General features: G+C 36.8%; 2 protein-coding genes across 3 annotated transcripts in view; both read left to right on the top strand.

Moving 5' to 3' along the window:
- Positions 1-14,329, top strand: part of Tkz (tyrosine kinase-like protein) — an 84,711-nt gene extending 70,382 nt beyond the window's left edge. The window contains exons 7-15 of one of the 2 annotated variants that reach the window (XM_073074602.1): positions 1,150-1,357; positions 2,551-3,003; positions 3,524-3,687; positions 4,092-4,214; positions 4,789-4,898; positions 6,272-6,390; positions 6,852-6,984; positions 9,671-9,917; positions 10,645-14,329. In XM_073074602.1, coding sequence (XP_072930703.1) covers positions 1,150-1,357; positions 2,551-3,003; positions 3,524-3,687; positions 4,092-4,214; positions 4,789-4,898; positions 6,272-6,390; positions 6,852-6,984; positions 9,671-9,917; positions 10,645-10,836 — 1,749 coding nt within the window. In that variant the 3' untranslated portion in view covers positions 10,837-14,329. Of the gene's footprint in view, positions 1-1,149; positions 1,358-2,550; positions 3,004-3,523; positions 3,688-4,091; positions 4,215-4,788; positions 4,908-6,271; positions 6,617-6,851; positions 6,985-9,670; positions 9,918-10,644 lie in introns of those variants that run through there. The other variant, XM_073074601.1, reaches the window with a different exon arrangement.
- A 162-nt stretch (positions 14,330-14,491) lies between these two features.
- Positions 14,492-16,804, top strand: LOC140743392 (uncharacterized). Its single transcript, XM_073074606.1, has 4 exons — positions 14,492-15,003; positions 15,344-15,475; positions 15,724-15,879; positions 16,435-16,804. Exons 1-4 carry the CDS (start codon positions 14,500-14,502, stop codon positions 16,765-16,767), a joined length of 1,125 nt encoding a protein of 374 aa, XP_072930707.1. The 5' UTR covers positions 14,492-14,499; the 3' UTR covers positions 16,768-16,804.
- The last annotated feature ends 117 nt before the right edge of the window (positions 16,805-16,921 follow it).

A 16,921-nucleotide genomic window follows, 5' to 3' on the forward strand; every position in this document is an offset into this window, starting at 1 on the left:
ACTACTATTTCTGTACTATAACAGCAGGGCAGCGCTGCTGTGTTCAGGTTTGGTTTAAAGGGTGTGGGAAAAGACAATACTAAACTATACCTTCAGTCTGTACCTATAGCCCATTAGTCAAGTAAGTTTTATCTACCAGAATCTGATTTTTATCAGTTCTTTGCCGGGATTATTAAAAAATTGGTTAAGGTCGATTTTAAGTGAAAGTTAAATACTATCCGAAGTTGATTATAGATGTCCATGGGCGACAATGACCACTTACCAGTAGATTTACAGCATGTTATTTTTCTACTTTCACACGTGTAACACGTGCAATGTACAGGTATCAGTTGATCTATGCCTCGTGTCAACTCAGGGACTTTTCTGACGACACATTACTCTTTGTATTGGCGATATTATCGCCACTTTTGTAGAATATAGTAATCTGATCGCAAGTAATACAATAGTGAATACACTTCAATGGCTACAGGAATACTTGATCTAGATGTTACAGTGATTCACTTGACATTAGGTCGTCAGATTATCCCAACAATATAATGTAATATAATGGGTACACGTAATCTTATGCTGATTGCTAATGAACTATTATACTCGTAATAAAAAACAGAAATACAGAATGAAAAATATTTTTTTTATCATTATATGAATATATGGGTTATTGTGGAACAATAAATGTGTTTTATTAGAAGAGTCAATCATTCATTTATTATAGAAGCTGGTCTTGAAAGCTGACGAAGTAGCAATTATTTATTAATAACTTATGGTCCATGAAACTTTGTGCATAAAAATGTACGAGCATAGTTTAGTTTTAGCGTTAAGCTTGACGCTTTAACAGTGACGGTAGAACCTTTTGTGATTCCACTCCAGAGGCACCACCACTACACCTTTTCTGCCTTGTAACAGGAGTGCTAAGCTACTTAGTTCTGATTTGAAGGTTGTGGTAAGGACTTATAAGAAGCGTTCCAACATAGTCCTCATTGGAAGCATCCGTATTGGATCTCTGGTGGGAGACCAATTCTATCTGGAGTTGATTAAAGATGCACATAGGCGCATCTTACCATCAGATGGACTACATGCTCGTTTGATACATCAATATTATATAGAAACCAGCTAATTTGTTGTAATCTCATTTAATTACTCCATCTGCAGGTGTTCTCCGAAGCGATCATATCGTTCTCGATCGGCGGCCGCCACTTCCAGGACGAACCGATCAAGTACACATACCTGGAGGACAAGATCTTCGAGTACTCCCGCAACGTGAGCATCAAGCTGCACCACCGCATCGGCAAGTGGGTGCGCATCGAGCTGCACTTCTCCGCGCGGTGGATCCTCATCAGCGAGGTCGTCTTCGACTCCGGTGAGGCTCATGGTGTATGGAGTCATCCATCGGCAAGTGGATGCGCATCGCTGCACTTCGAGCGCGGTATCCTCATCGGCCTCTGCCCTAGAGGGCTTTCGCTCATTGAATACCTTCGGGTGTTTACGACGTTATATATGGGCGATGATGCTACACATATCGTCGTTCTTCGGGGATCGCTGTCTGGGTGATTCATGCTCCCACTTTGGCCGTCTGCAACCCCGGAACCCTCTTTTTAATCGCCTATTACGACAGATAGGAGATTCCGCTGGTCCCATAGACTTAGAGTCAATTTCAATATTAATAAAGACGTTGAGACTTATGTTAATGTCTTAAGACTTCGTTGAACCTTTTTTTTTTTTTTTTTTGTTAACGAGGGGGAAACCTTCAAAAGGTACCCGACGACGTGGGAGCGACGCCGGGTTATGTGGGATTTTTACCGCACTAAAACCCCCCCGGTGGTCGTCCTCAACGCTTGTTGGAGAACTCCGGGATCTCCGAGGGAACACAACCGGAGTCCTCCAAGCGCAATGCCCCGATCGGGCTCTACCCTGGGGGAGCACTTTTGGCTCCTCCCACACCATCTGGTGTTTACGACGGTATGCGACCACACATACTGTCGTCCTACCCGGGCTAGCTCACTGGACGGTTCGAGCTCCCACTCTTGCCACCCGCAACCCCGGAAGCCCCCTTTTAGTCGCCTCTTACGACAGGCAGGGGATACCGTAGCCCTATTCTATTCCCGAGACTACAGGGACAAGACTTCGTTGAACCTAGTCTTTTACAGTTAGGTTCAAACGTCGGTGCAAAAAACGACTGCGCCAAGTCTATTCCAAAACTGGTTGTAACGTTTTTTGCTTAATTAATATATACCAGTTTCTTAACTACAGATATTTTGCTGACACTAAATGTGGATACGAATAAATGTTTTATTGTTCCCATCTCGAAGACCAATTTACTGGAGTTCTCGAATTTCTTAATTCGCGGTTCCATGTAGTATGAACTTACTTTTCAGTCATTTCCAGTATTATATAAGCACAATAAAAACCGACTTATTGGCTCTTGTGTCACAAATAAGTGACGGAAATATATGACACTGGGCGGTGTAAATTATAATAGGTTACATAAGTAACATATTCCGTTGCGTTTTCTACCTTAAAATATTAGATATTAACCGTATTATTGTTTCACAGATGTCGCCCAAGGCAACTACACGCCGGAAAGCATGAAGCCGCCGGGCGGGAAGGACAAGACGAAGCAGCCCACCGCTAAGGAAGTGCCCATCTCGACCGCCCATCAGGACGACCCGCTGTACATGGCCATCGTTGTGGGAGTACTAACAGCACTCGTGATACTCCTCGCTGTGGCAGTCTTCCTCATAGTGCACAGACACAGGCACAGGAAATGCTTCGCGTCACCCATAGCTAAAACCACCCTCTCCCAAAAACGAGTGGTGGACAACTACAACACCTGCGGCACCTCCATGCTGCCGGAGAATAAGATGATAATAGACTGCCCGTTAGATGTTAAGTCAGATGAATATCAGGAGCCCTACCAAGCACTCAAGTGCGCTCCCTACTTTAGTTACAGCACAGTTCTCCTCGAGATGAAAGACTTCGTTAAAGACTCTAATACTGCGTTGTCAGGTCGGTTTATTGATATTTATTGTACTTTAATGTTAAAATATAAGATAGTTGATTTTATATATAACAGAGTATAATTTATAGGTTTATTAAAATTAAATCAAAATATTTGTTGATAACAAGATAAGAATACATTAATTACGCAATATGTTTTGAATATCAATAATTTATTATCCATGCAAAAAGTTTCCCTCAGAGGAAAGAACTGGAGATACATATTACATCTAAACGCACTGCAGTGCAAATTTTAGCACTACAAAAGTTCCAACCGAACGCACTAGATACTACATATGTAATGTGTACTAATCGAAACGTTCCACCATTTTTTCCCCTGTCATAACTCTGTTATCCTTCCACTTAAAGGTATGAGATTTCGTATAATCCGCGCTGCTAGTCCGCTCTGAATATAGAAATGGGTCGCGTCGCCATAGCAAATTGTATGACTACACCTGCTCGCAACAACTTCGGAGCGGACTAGCAGTTTGGCGAGGACTATCCGTAAACATTATCGTTCCGCCAACAGATAGCTCCAACTACGACTACGCGGTGCCGGAGCTGAGCTCGGCGCCGCTGCTGACCAAGCGGCGGCTGGTCGACAGCCTCTCGGAGCGCGCCACGGAGCTGGTCGGCGACCGCCTCGACTGCGACTCGCTCGCACGCTCCATGCGCTCCAAGCACAGCACCAGGGTGCGTATAGTGCCCCAGTCACAGCTCCACTGCGACACGCACTGCCGGAGCTGAGCTCGCCGCTGCTGAACAACGACTTCTTAATAATCAATCTATCAAAGATTCCGCCCATGGATATCTGTAATCGACCTCCGATAAGATTGGATTCCTACCCGAGGTCGTCACAGAGGCCTCAGGGGCGCCTGAGGACTAAGCTGGAATGCCTCGGAAAAGTATGTCTCCCTTACCACACCCTTGCACTTAGAACATAGCTGCGCGTAACACTGCCGTTATTAGGCAGCAATAGTTGTGCCGGTGGTGCCGCCCGAGAATCACAGAGGGTTCTACCACTTTCAAATAATATTATTGAAAGCTAATCTAAACTAAGGTGTTCTTCAAAGCTAATAATATTGTTAATGTTACAGTCGCCGAGTCAACAAGACGTGATCGTGGACCTCAAGCGTCGGCTGGAGACGACCACCGTCATAGAGTTCCCGAGGCACAGGCTCAGGATGATATCCAAGTTGGCGGAGGGTGCCTTCGGAACGGTATGTGGTTTGGGCTCGTTGGCCAACGTGGTAATGTTAACAAGAGTCCATGAAGTATGTAGTAGTCGTTCTAAAGATAATTACGAAATTCCTATAAAATTTTATCTAAATAACGGAAATTTCGGGGAATAGATTGGTGCCGAATTGCAACAATGTTGCCACTGATTTATCAATCATACTTGTATTTACACATTTTTAAGGTATTTAACAAAAACATTGTACGTAATGGAGAATGAACTCACTATGTAATTTATAACACATACATTAATTTATAACATATAAATTAATTACATAATAAGAAAATATTTTTCATAAAAAATACCTTTTGCGGCAATAATTTTTAATAAACATAATTTTACGCGCAATAAAATGATGTATCAAACTGGTATTCAATATTAAATATTATTATTGTTACAAAATGCATTTACGAACAACATTTTTTTTGTATTTTATCGTATTGTACAGAACAGTACACAGAATTGTATTGTATTGTAATCTAACGGAGAGAGAGAACCCGGCACAGCATATAGAAGGAGAACAGAGCAAGTAGGTACAAAATGCGGAGAGTTTCCAGGTGTACGTAGCGGAGGCGGACGGCGTGCCCGAGTACAACGGCACCATCAGCTCCGAGAAGCGCCTGGTCGCGGTCAAGTTCCTATGCCACGACGCCTCTGTCAAGGAGAGGTATATCATGTATGAAATAGCTTCTAGATACTTATTCTTTGTCCGCTGGTTTTTTGTTTGCTATCTGTGTGCTGATTTTATGTTGTTGATACTCAATGTATACAATTTTTGCTTACCGAAGAAATTTGTTTCTAATATGCAGAATTTTTTAAATATCGATCTTTAGTAACCAAAATATTGGATAGATTGATTATTAATAAAGCTAATTTATAGGGTAAGGGTCTGTTTCACAATGTCAACTAGCTTATAGTTGAAAATTATGTACCGACAACTTCAGAAGGAATTGAGTTATAAGATATTTTAATAAAACTAAATGAGAAATAAATTCTAATCAAATTTAACAGTTAAACAAACCTGACAAAAATTTAAGCTATTGAATAACTTTATTTGAACTTTACAAAAGAGGCCCTTAATTATGTAGTTCTTAGTAATTTATTAAATGTGAGAAAACTCTGTGAAATTGATGTCGAATAAATATTAGATACAATTATTGCAAACATTCCAAATATTCATCTCGCTGTTTACAGACAACATTGTCAAATTTAGAACTTTTGAACTTCGGTTGGAAAACATTGGTTAAGGTCGATTATTATAAAATCGTTACTCCTGTCAATCTTGTCATGTTCCAAATAATTATAATCAATGTAAATACATTTTTAGTCTGTGGCAAATGAAAAATAAGTAGTTCACTTGCCTAGCGGTTGTATTTATATAATATCATCGCCCTGCCTTAAGAATATCACTTCAAAAGAACGAAAAAAAAATCGTAACAAAAGAAAAATAAAAGTATAGAAGTCCGTTATAGTTCAAGATAATTTTATATCATTATATCATCCATAATGATAAAAATATATAATTATTGGGCTTGTGACTCTCGCGTGACGATAATGAGTGCGCGTACACACATTAATCTTCATCTTGTACTACAAGGTTTTAATAGGGTCTAGTATTATTGTCCTAGCAACAAATGGATGGCCTAAAACTACATTCATTTAGAAAAAGTTCGAAACAAATATATTTTCGTAACATTTTATCTACGTGACGGTATTACAGATATATCATAAGAAAAATTATATTATAATCCTTTTACATCTTTGGCGTAGTATAAAATATTTTGTAGGGGTTCAAAGAAATTTTAACACGGAAATTGTGTCATTTATTTGATAGATAAGTTACATAACTATTGGTTAAAATATTCACATAATATATAATTAAAGATCTTATCTCAACCCATGAGGGGTACGCAATATCCATACCCATCCGTTAATTGGTAATTCAATATGTGTAGACTAGTACGCTTTGTTACGTTCGCGCTTTTTACAAACGAGTAGTGTAGGGTGCGACGTGGCCCTGTCTGATGGCGATGTGTGTAGGGAGGAGTTCGAGCGCGATGTTCGCGTGCTCGCCGCGCTGTCGTCGCCGCACCTCGCGCGGGTGCTCGGCGTGTGTCGCTCGCCGCCGCTCGCCGTCGTGCTCGAGTATCTGGAGTTGGGTATGTTGGATGATTTTTTTTATAGTGAGAATTTCTTTGAGGGTCACTATGAAGCATTCGTTTGTTGTAACTATTGAACATATTTTAGAAAGAAAGAACAACATTGGATTTTTGTCAGAGGAATCTCTCACGTTCGCGTTTAGTATACTAACTATAACAGTATATTTGTAGCTATGACACTTACGCTTTAACTCAAAATAATATAATAGACTGGATATAATTTTAGTTTTAAATTTTCATTCAGTCACTTGATGGCAAATAACCACTAATATATGTAAGAAATAAATTGAAACTTGTCAATGCAACAATTTACGACTTAGCGTTTGTATAAACGAGTAACCGAATGTTTATGCCTATTATACTTTTTATGCCCTGCAAGGTTTTCGCTGGTTTTCAAAATATGGAATTAAGTCAAAAATACGCACTTTTAAATGTTAAAAATCTGTTTTTGGTTGATCCAGGTGATCTGTGTGCATTCCTTCGCACGGCGGCCCCGCCCTCGACGCCGACGCTGCTCCACATCGCGACGCAGATCGCCACTGGCATGCAGTACCTCGAGTCGCTCAACTTCGTGCACAGAGACTTAGCTGCTAGGTACGTACTTGTATTTAGAGCACTATGTATGTGTAACGCTATAAACTAAATATTTCCTTTATCTATACTAATATTATAAAAAAGAAAACTATGTTTGTTTGTTTGTTTGATTGTAATTAATAGGCTCAAAAACTACTGGACCGATTTTAAAAATTCTTTCACCATTCGAAAGCTACATTATCCACGAGTAACATAGACTATATTTTATATAAAATATATTTGATAAATAGATTTTGAGGCGGTACAAAGTTTGCCGGGTCAGCTAGTATTTAATAATGTAATGTATTAATATGGATCGCAGTAACTTTCTAATAGCAGTTACATGACGATTTCGGTTACATATTTCACACAGGTAAGATATGAAATACTAATATTAAATGAACTCTCCATTTTTGAAAATCTGTTTATTTATAGTATAATATTCATATAGTTATATATACACGTCGGATTATATGCACTATCAAAATACCGAGATATGCATGCTAATATGTACTAAAAAGGGCGAAACATGCACTAAAAAGTCAAAATATAGCCAAAAAATGCACTATAAAACTACTTTTTATTATTAAATTTTACGTTTTTTACGCAAATTACTATAGGGTATCTAATCAATGGTGTCAGAATTTTTAGTTATTAGCATTACGATCAAGTTTTATCGGAGTCGAACCATAATAAAATGACAGACATATTTTTTATGTTACCAAAGTGTGAAAATCTAAGAACAATTTTTGGTATATACTTACCAAACTAAAAAAAATAAAAATTGAAATTAAAACTTATTATTTTTTCCGATTTTTTGAAAAATCAAGGTAATCGTCATCTAAGCCTTTAGTAACTAATCGTAATATAAATGTCGAAAAATACCGGTTTGTTGTATAAAGACCCCCTTTAATATTCGACTTTAATTTATTTTCAGTATTTTTTGTTATAGCGTTATGCGTCTTCTGTAAAAATATAATGTGTCTATCTAGTACGGTTCCGGAGATATAGCCCTGTGACAGACGAACAGACAGCGAAGTCTTAGTAACAGGGTTCCGTTTTTACCAAAGGAGTACGGAACCCTAAAAATTTGGATTGATTAAAACCGTATACTTAATTCAACGTCATAGAAGTTAAAAAATCTCGATGATATAATTTCTACCATTGTGATGACAAAGGTTAAATATTAAAAATAATCGAATAATTTTCCTCGAAAATTGATTTAGAGTTGTCCTATATTTGCTCAGCATCCCTAACTGCGGTTACCGCTGCTGTGGGCCGCTTGACAAGGGACACCTACTGACACGAAACCCGTCGCATTAACATTAACATATTAACTATGCAAAGCAAACCTACGCGCAACTACTTCAGATATTCATATTTCATTCAACGTTAGAAAATGTCGGCGCTGTCTGGTGGTAGACCTAAATGTCCATCATGATATTGTTTGTCGTCTTGAACATTGTAAACTCATTAAACAGTAAATAATTAATGCTTTGTGGAAAAACAGGGAATTGGAGAAATGGCAAAGGCATGTTTGCTGGATCTATTATAATAAATATTTCCAATGACACGGAAAATGTACGTGGGCTGGATAGAAATAGGACAAAAGGACAGACACATTATGAGTAAAAAGAAATAAAACTACTTTCATAAAACTAAAGCATATAATCGGTTTTTCCACTTTTTCATAAGTCTACAGAAAGTTTTTCTCAATCTTTTAGAATAGAATTTTCTTTTTTAATGTTTATGATTTTAATATTTCAATTGCGTTAATACTGAACGTTGCGTGTTTCGTATGAAAATGTTTTCGTAAGAGAATATTCATATATCGAAATAGAAAACGTTCCCGTACAAAAATAATTCGCCAAGTACGAGTCGAACTCGCACATGAAGGCTTCCGTACCACCAAATGTTCTTTATTTTTTACTTATTTTTTATTCATTTTATTATTATCAACAATACTTAGTTATATGACACAACAATAGATGGCGTTGGGGTGATGATGAATGATTCGTAAATTTTCAATAATGCCTAAGTATTATTTGCCCCAAAGCGTTCTATTTTTGTGTGACATAACTAATTATGTCACAAAAAAATAGATGGCGTTGGGGTGATGATGAACGATACGTAAACATCGTATAATAAAATTAAAATAAGTATATTAAAATATGTTTTATGGTTCTTATTTGTATTTATTATAATACAAGTTATAGTAGTAAACGGATTATAAAAATTTCAACCGTCTTCCTAGTACGGTTTAACAGTTAGATCGAAAAATATCGAAAAAATCCGGTTTATTGTATGGATACCCCCTTTAATATTCAACTTTATTTTATTTTTGGTATTTGTTGTGATAGCGGCCACCGTTATGCATCCTCTGTATAAAGTTCATGTGTCTATCTATTCCGGTTCTAGTTATATACATTACATTGAGAACTCTTTTTACAACAATTATTAGAAATTTAGAACATATGAGACAAACAAGACTCGTTTATGTTATTTCGTTTGCGATTTTGCAAACGGAATATACTTTTAAGGCTAAAAGTTAAATTAAGTTATACATACTTTGTGACAATTTCAAATATCTACCTATTACGTTTCAAGAGATACAGGCCTGGGACAGACAATGGCTTAGTGACAAGGTTTCGTTTTTACCCTCTATGGATCACCAAAAACATACGTTTCAGTTCACATATGTCCACAGGAACTGCCTGATCGGCAAGAACTACATGATAAAGATAAGCGACTTCGGCACCGACAACGAGTTGTACGCCAGCGACTACCACCGCGCGGCCGGGCGCATCCCGCTGCCGCTGCGCTGGGCCGCCTGGGAGGCGGTGCTGCACGGCAAATACACCACCAAGAGCGACGTGTGGGCGTTCGCGGTCACACTGCACGAGATATTCGCGCTGTGTCGCCGCCGCCCGTACGAACATTTCACTGATTCTGAGGTACGGTACTCTTCTTCACTCTATCTTCTCATTTTCACTTCAATAAATGATATTGTACTATGTAGCATTTATTTAAATGAAAACAGGTTCCTAAAATCTTAGCCTAAAACTTTAGCCTTCATAATCAGATCCAATGTTTTTTAAAACACACTAGAGTGAAATTATAAAAACGAGTATATTAAAAGAAATTGTTGTTAGTATTTGTTACAGGCTATTGTTATAATTATATAACAATATTGTTATAATAATATAACAATAGCCTGGCTAATTTTGATTGTTCTGATAATTAATAATTAGCAAATTTCAGACAATTTCTGAGACATGTAAAATTATAAAATATACTATTATTGACTACATCAAGGGTAGCTTAATTTTATGGCTAAGATCTGCAATTTATTAATTACATTCGATGCAATCTATCAATTTCAAATTTATTTTGCTGATGGCTAGCGAAAAAGGTCAACGAATTCTTTGTCTTGTCGCGATCAATTTTGAAGTAATATAATAATCGATCCTATAATGATAATATGTATCGTATTACGTTTGTAAAATTGTAATTTTAATTTTAAAATGTAAATGAGTCGTGGTTACTTAAAATAATAAAGTTACTATTATTACAGTAACCTTTGTTACTTTAAATAAATAATTGATTCATTAGTATTATTAGTACATGAGTCTTTGTTGCTTAAAATAAATAATTTCATTATTATTATTATTATTGATATAGGTGCTAGAGAACCTATCCCACCTGCAAGCGGACGACGGTATGTTCGAGTACATCGTCCGTTCGCCGGGCTGTCCCCGGGACGTGTACGAGCTGATGTGCGAGTGCTGGCGGCGGGACGAGCTGGACCGGCCGACGTTCGCGGAGCTGCAGCTGTTCCTGCAGCGCGAGGCGATCAGCTACGCGGCCACGTGATGGCGAGCCCCCTGGCTGGCCGCAGCGCCATAACACGCGGCACCGCTCCCACGGAGCTGCGCGTGCCGCACGGCCTGCGGTCAACTACAGTCTACTAGGTTTTAAGTATCACACGCAACGCACGCGGCAAGTCACTCGGTTTTTATATTAAGATGTATTCAATAGATAAATTTAAATCCCCCACTCAAAATGAAAGCTGGTTTTCGATGATATAGTTACTCAATGATAGTTGAATAATTCATCCGTTTAGCGTAGTTATAATGCAACTCACAAACAGATACAAATGTTATAGTTGTAACAACTTTCCTGTTGCGTCGGGGATTGAAAATCTGCGCAATCAACCCCCAGAGAACAATCTTAGAGATAATCCGTACGCAATTATAGTTTACTGTATTTCATTTAAATACTACATAAGGTACTTCTTATAAATTTAAGATCCTCGTAAGATACTATGTTCTTGCAAATAAATAATTTGATTTGACTTTGAGCTCAAGTAATACAAATGAATACTTCATGAAATGTCTGCAAAGATAATGCAGCCTATCCTAATGTATCTTAACTTTCCGTATAACTTATTGATTTGTTCTACGAGAGCTCAAACTACAAAGAAATGCATAACTGTTTTTATTAGATAGGTTATATTGATGGTAATCGTCATAAAATAGTAATATATAAAGGGTGACTTGAGCGCAGGATGTTAGTTGAGCTGGCCCCGAGCCGCCAATCGGCAACGAACGAGTGCAACTGTCATACGATCGATCTCAATCTCATAAATTTACTTATAATAGATAATTATTACAATAGAATTAATTAACGACCATTGCGTGAAAATTAAGATAAGTATATTTATAGGAACGGGTCCACATCGGTACTTACTATTTAATTTGCTCGATTGTGTCACAGTTGCACGCCGGCGTGGTTGCGGTCCTACTTCCAGATGATGTCTGTCATGTCTATGCTGTGCTAGTCTATGACAATAATTTTTACTTTTATTTCTTCTGTCTTCTCTAATGTATTATAGATATACTCTATTGTTATATTTTAAGAGTACGTCCTGTACAATGTTTACATCGAATTTTTTATTAGATGGCAAATGGATTATTTATTACTATCTTCCTTATGAGATTTGATATTTATGAAACTTCTTATACATACTCTAGTATTGAATATAAAAATATGATATTTCCATTGACATGACATCATCCAGCAACGTGGTGCGGTTGGTGGGCTATATATTGTAGTGAGTATAGGGTGTGACGTGCCAGCGGCGGTAGAAGGCGGTTGGCTTTAACCGCTCGGTTCGTGTTGAAGCGGACTCGACACGATGCTGTCTCGTGATGCTAATTAGGATATTCGACAGGATGGCTGCGTGCGATCGCGCGTGGCAATGAGTACTTAAACTGTTTCACTAGGACGCTTTCACTCCTCCCCGTGGCTTGGATGCACCACTTCCACTTTTCAGATTTAGTGAGTAGGCCACGCGAGGCCGCACGGACCTGTCTCTAGTATTTTGAAGTAAGCGTGCGTTTATTATGATCTATTCATCAGATTAAACTTTCTTCCCTGTTGAATGTTTCGTGAGCTGACTGCTTATTTATATATTAGATATTAAAGATTGTGGACGATCTACGGTGTAAAGTGTATGCGGTATATATGACCAATGACTGACAGCTAATTATATAGGATGGAGAGTGGCGCTCTTATGATTGGTAGATTATTAGGCGATTGCGAGGCTCAATATTTATCGTATTAGGAATTATTTTCAATGAGTAATTGTAATTGAAATACTTAAGCACCATTGCGGGTTTCTTTGCAAATGTACTTATAGTTTTACTGTAAACATTCTGAGACTGCATTTATAATTTTTGGCCACTCCGGCGCTCGATATAGCAGCTTTTATAATTAAGTTTTTATCATTGTATTTGTACAAAAAAATATAAATATATGAGCTTACTTAGCTATCATAGAATCTTATTACATATTGTCTATAATAATAAACGAATTGAGAACGATGAATAGATTATAATCAGATTTAAAATTACTGCAAAATAACTTTTACGAGTGAGCTACGTTTAATAGACATAGGTATAATTCGATCTTCCTTCACTTCCTTCAATTTAGTAGGACGATAATTTTATGTGCAGTTTAGTCGAGCGTAGGACGTATGTGGAAACTTCCCACCGCTGTGCTTCCCATTTGTCAAATGATAAAATATATCATTTGACAAATCACGACGAAAAACTTAGCTGAACGGTTCTCCAATTAAGGGTTATAGTTGTACGATCTATCTATAGTAAATATTTTATAATTGCCAAAAAAAACTTGGCAACGTACAAATAATAGACAGTAACAATGTATTATGGTCTACGTCACGCGCTCTGTTAAACTCGACTCTTGATAGGTAAAGTTACCAAACATGATAGTCATTTATTTTCATATTACACTTTCTATGACTCCATAAAAGTAAATAATAGTAAGTTTTAGTGATAGTTGCATTTGAATCGAACGAATGAATTATTTAAACATTAATATACTTAAAATAAATACATATTAGTGTTATAATATTATTATAATAGTTGAAAGTTGTCTATTTTCCGTAGTTTGCTGTGTTGAAGTTAGGGTTGTCAGTTGTTTGGACAATATAACGATTAGATAGTGTGTATTACTGTGGGCGCGGGCGTGTGCGCACGCTCCCTTATATCACTAGATGTTACGTTACTTCTCGTGGACCTAAACGAACGGCTTAATACCTGAGCCTAATATATTTAGCACTTTGATAAGTAGATTTAAGCGAGCGTCTTTAGTTGGCAACGTAGTTTGATTCACAATTTTACACTGATGGAACCAATGTACTAGGCTAAATGAACACTTTAAGAAATCTAAATATTTAGGTAAGTAGATCGACTACTCTATAATAAGTATGCGTTTAATTTTACAAACCTGGCCTTATTTTCTTATTGTAAGAATACTGTCTAGCTTATAGATAGACTTGTGTAGGAGGAAGAGTAGTTTATGACGAAATCTCATTCCTTCGTGCTGTATCGTTAGTGATGTAATGTTAGGGCACTAATAATAACGATGTACAATAAAACACCCCTTCTGCCTTAGTGACGCTATTCTTACCCCCTAATGCTATGGATGAAATATCACGTTAGAACGAAATTTATTATTGTATCTTGTAAATACGAATTCTTATGGCAGATGTAAAATATGAGCACTATGGAAAACTTTTATTCCTAACAATGGTCCAAACTTCACTCGCTTTTTTATTTGTACTATACGATTATACATTTTCTATATAGATAAAGAAATAATTATTAGTCTAGATATATGTCTTATGCTTTAATTTTATTTTATAGATGGATAACATGTATTTGTCAAAATGCTTAATTTTCATAATCAAAGTTTTATGAAAAAAGGTTGATACCAAATGCAGTATTTTTATTTTATACTCTACATCTTTGTACCCAAATAAAAGTAATAATCTATCGAATCTTTGCTTCATTTATTTATACCTCTATCATTCCTACTTCTACTTATAAGGAAATTGTGCCTATATTATGACTACAAAAGAACACAATGAAACATTAAATATACATCCTACTTGATTTGCTTTTTAGCTACAGAGTAGTATTTACAAACACACATTTTTACGATTTCCTAATGTTAACAACTTCCTACGAAGGAAGCCTTCTGACATTTGTGCACCAAATACTCAGAGCATTGTTGAACATGAGGCAAATCAGTCACCTTGCACTTTTGTGCTCACTACACATTATTCTTGCAGTCAAAGTTAAAGTAATTATGCACTCTGACCAAGAAGATTCAAAAATGGAAGACGAGGAAATGCCTCATACAGAATCTTGGGATTACAAAAAGAAAGTAGATATTACGTTCTTGCCCTTCATTAAAAAAACTCACAAACGTGTTGAAGAAAAACATGTAGAGTACGAAGAAGAAAAAATTACTACTGAAAAAGCTAGTAGACAGATGCATCCAAATGAAGTAATTTTTCCTTTAATTTATAAGCAAGTTCATATTAACAGCATGTTTAAATTTGGCGAAAACTGGTACACCTGGTCTACGGAGAAGCGCACGGATGGATCAAAGGCGACAAACTATTACATTTGCTACGATGAACCAAAACGATGCGATGATGTCGGCTGGGTAATTATTTTTATCTATAAAATGGTTTTTAAGTTCTGCAGTGACCTCTTAAATTCATAAAAAATAAGTAGTAGATAGTTAATTATCTCTTCTCCTAGAATAAACTACGATAATAGGCATGATGACAAATTTTGAAAACCCCTTCTATAACGTAGGTACATGTCTACCAATTCCAAAAACCGTATTATTTCGGTAATAAGTTCAGTGTTAACGAAAATAATAGCATTTGTTTATAGTTTTTTTGAATTATGCGCGAATATCTTTCATATTAATTTCTATAAAATTATCATGGAATATTAATGTTTATATTTTAAATTTTATATAATATTGTACATGGTAGGAACGGACAGATACACTGCCAAAATGTGCATTCCAAATCGACTCGCTGATGGCCGAGGACCGCGCGTGCATCAATAGCTTCGGTGTAGAGCCCCACAACAGCCCCGTCTGCGATGGAGGTGAACAAATGAAAGTAGGTTTTGACTATACATTTTTGTATTAATCCATTTTTAATCGCATAAAATAAAGCTTTTTAAAGTATTTATAATCAATGTGTGGAAAACACGATGTCTTGGGTCTCTACCTGGGTTTATCTTAGCAAATTGAAATTGCCTGGACCGGAACCTGGAAATTCCAAGCAATTTAAATCTAATATAGAGTCAGTTATTAACATGACAAAAAATAATTCAAACAATAACTGTAATTCAATTTCTTGAACAGGTCAGTGATATTGTGCGTGCTTGTGGTGCTCGGATACGCTCGTTGTGGCGGTTCTTCCGTGTGGGCCATCGCCCCGCCAACGTGGCCAAGCCAGCTGATGTTAACTCCCTTATATGCGAAGATGAAGACGAATGTTATATCACCATTGAGTACAGGGTACGTTCATATTCTGTAGTTTATCACACCATTTTGATTTATTATGAATCTATTTTATTTAAACTAGCTGTACCCCGCGGTTTCCCCCGCGTTAAAAAGAAATAACGCGGGTGAAACGGTGCCAATAAAAGTCCCGTCAAGATGGGTTCAGCCATTTCAGAGAATAGCCAAAACAAACCGACAGACAGACAAAAATTTAAAAAAAATGTTATTTTGGTGTATGTACCGTATGTATATTCATATGCATGCAGCAAAATGAGGTTATTTCAATATTAAAAACAGACACTCCAATTTTCTTTACATGTATAGATTGATTTCTGGGCTTACTTGTGGAATTTAATATATTATTATGGAATCTGTGTAATTATTTAATTATAACAATTAGTATTGAAAGAATATATCGTAAGAAGATATGAGAAGAATGAGTTGTATATCTCTCCATAGGAAAAGCCTTCCCAATCTTCTTGCTTTGTAATATGCTGTATGAGTCTTATTAATATAAGAAATATGTTTATATATTTATTCATAGCACTAATAACACTTTTGTTACACTAGATACACCACGACAGGATTACATTTTCACTCCACGAACCGACTAGAGGTCAAACATTTAAGAGTGCTTTGAAACGGGAAATCGCCGACGACGATACTAAAGTCACAGTCGTTACCGAGAGCCATCACGCCGCTCATCGAGGAAAAAAAGTAAAGGTTAATAGAGAAGATGAACCGAATCCGAAAACAAAGAAGTTCCGTACTAAAACCAGGAGTAAGACGACGGAGGGAAAAGGTGTTCTGAAGGAACGCAACGATTCTGGCTACGTTAACAGGAAACTAGTCAAAAACAAAATTAAAATAAGAGAAGATATATCAGATGATATATCAGAGTAGTGAATGTGTAACGTGAAAATAAAATCCTTACTTGAAATCCTGTGTATTCAGTATTTAGCGTATCAAAAAATTAAATCTAATACTGTAATTATTTAGTGATGAGAAATAACTTTACTTCATTTCATAGACATTGTAATAGCCCCTGGGAAATGTC

The sequence above is a fragment of the Epargyreus clarus genome, unplaced genomic scaffold (assembly GCF_041222505.1).
Source record: "Epargyreus clarus isolate Ecla_fem2 unplaced genomic scaffold, WU_Ecla_fem_2.2 ptg000007l, whole genome shotgun sequence".
Classification (NCBI taxonomy): domain Eukaryota; kingdom Metazoa; phylum Arthropoda; class Insecta; order Lepidoptera; family Hesperiidae; genus Epargyreus; species Epargyreus clarus.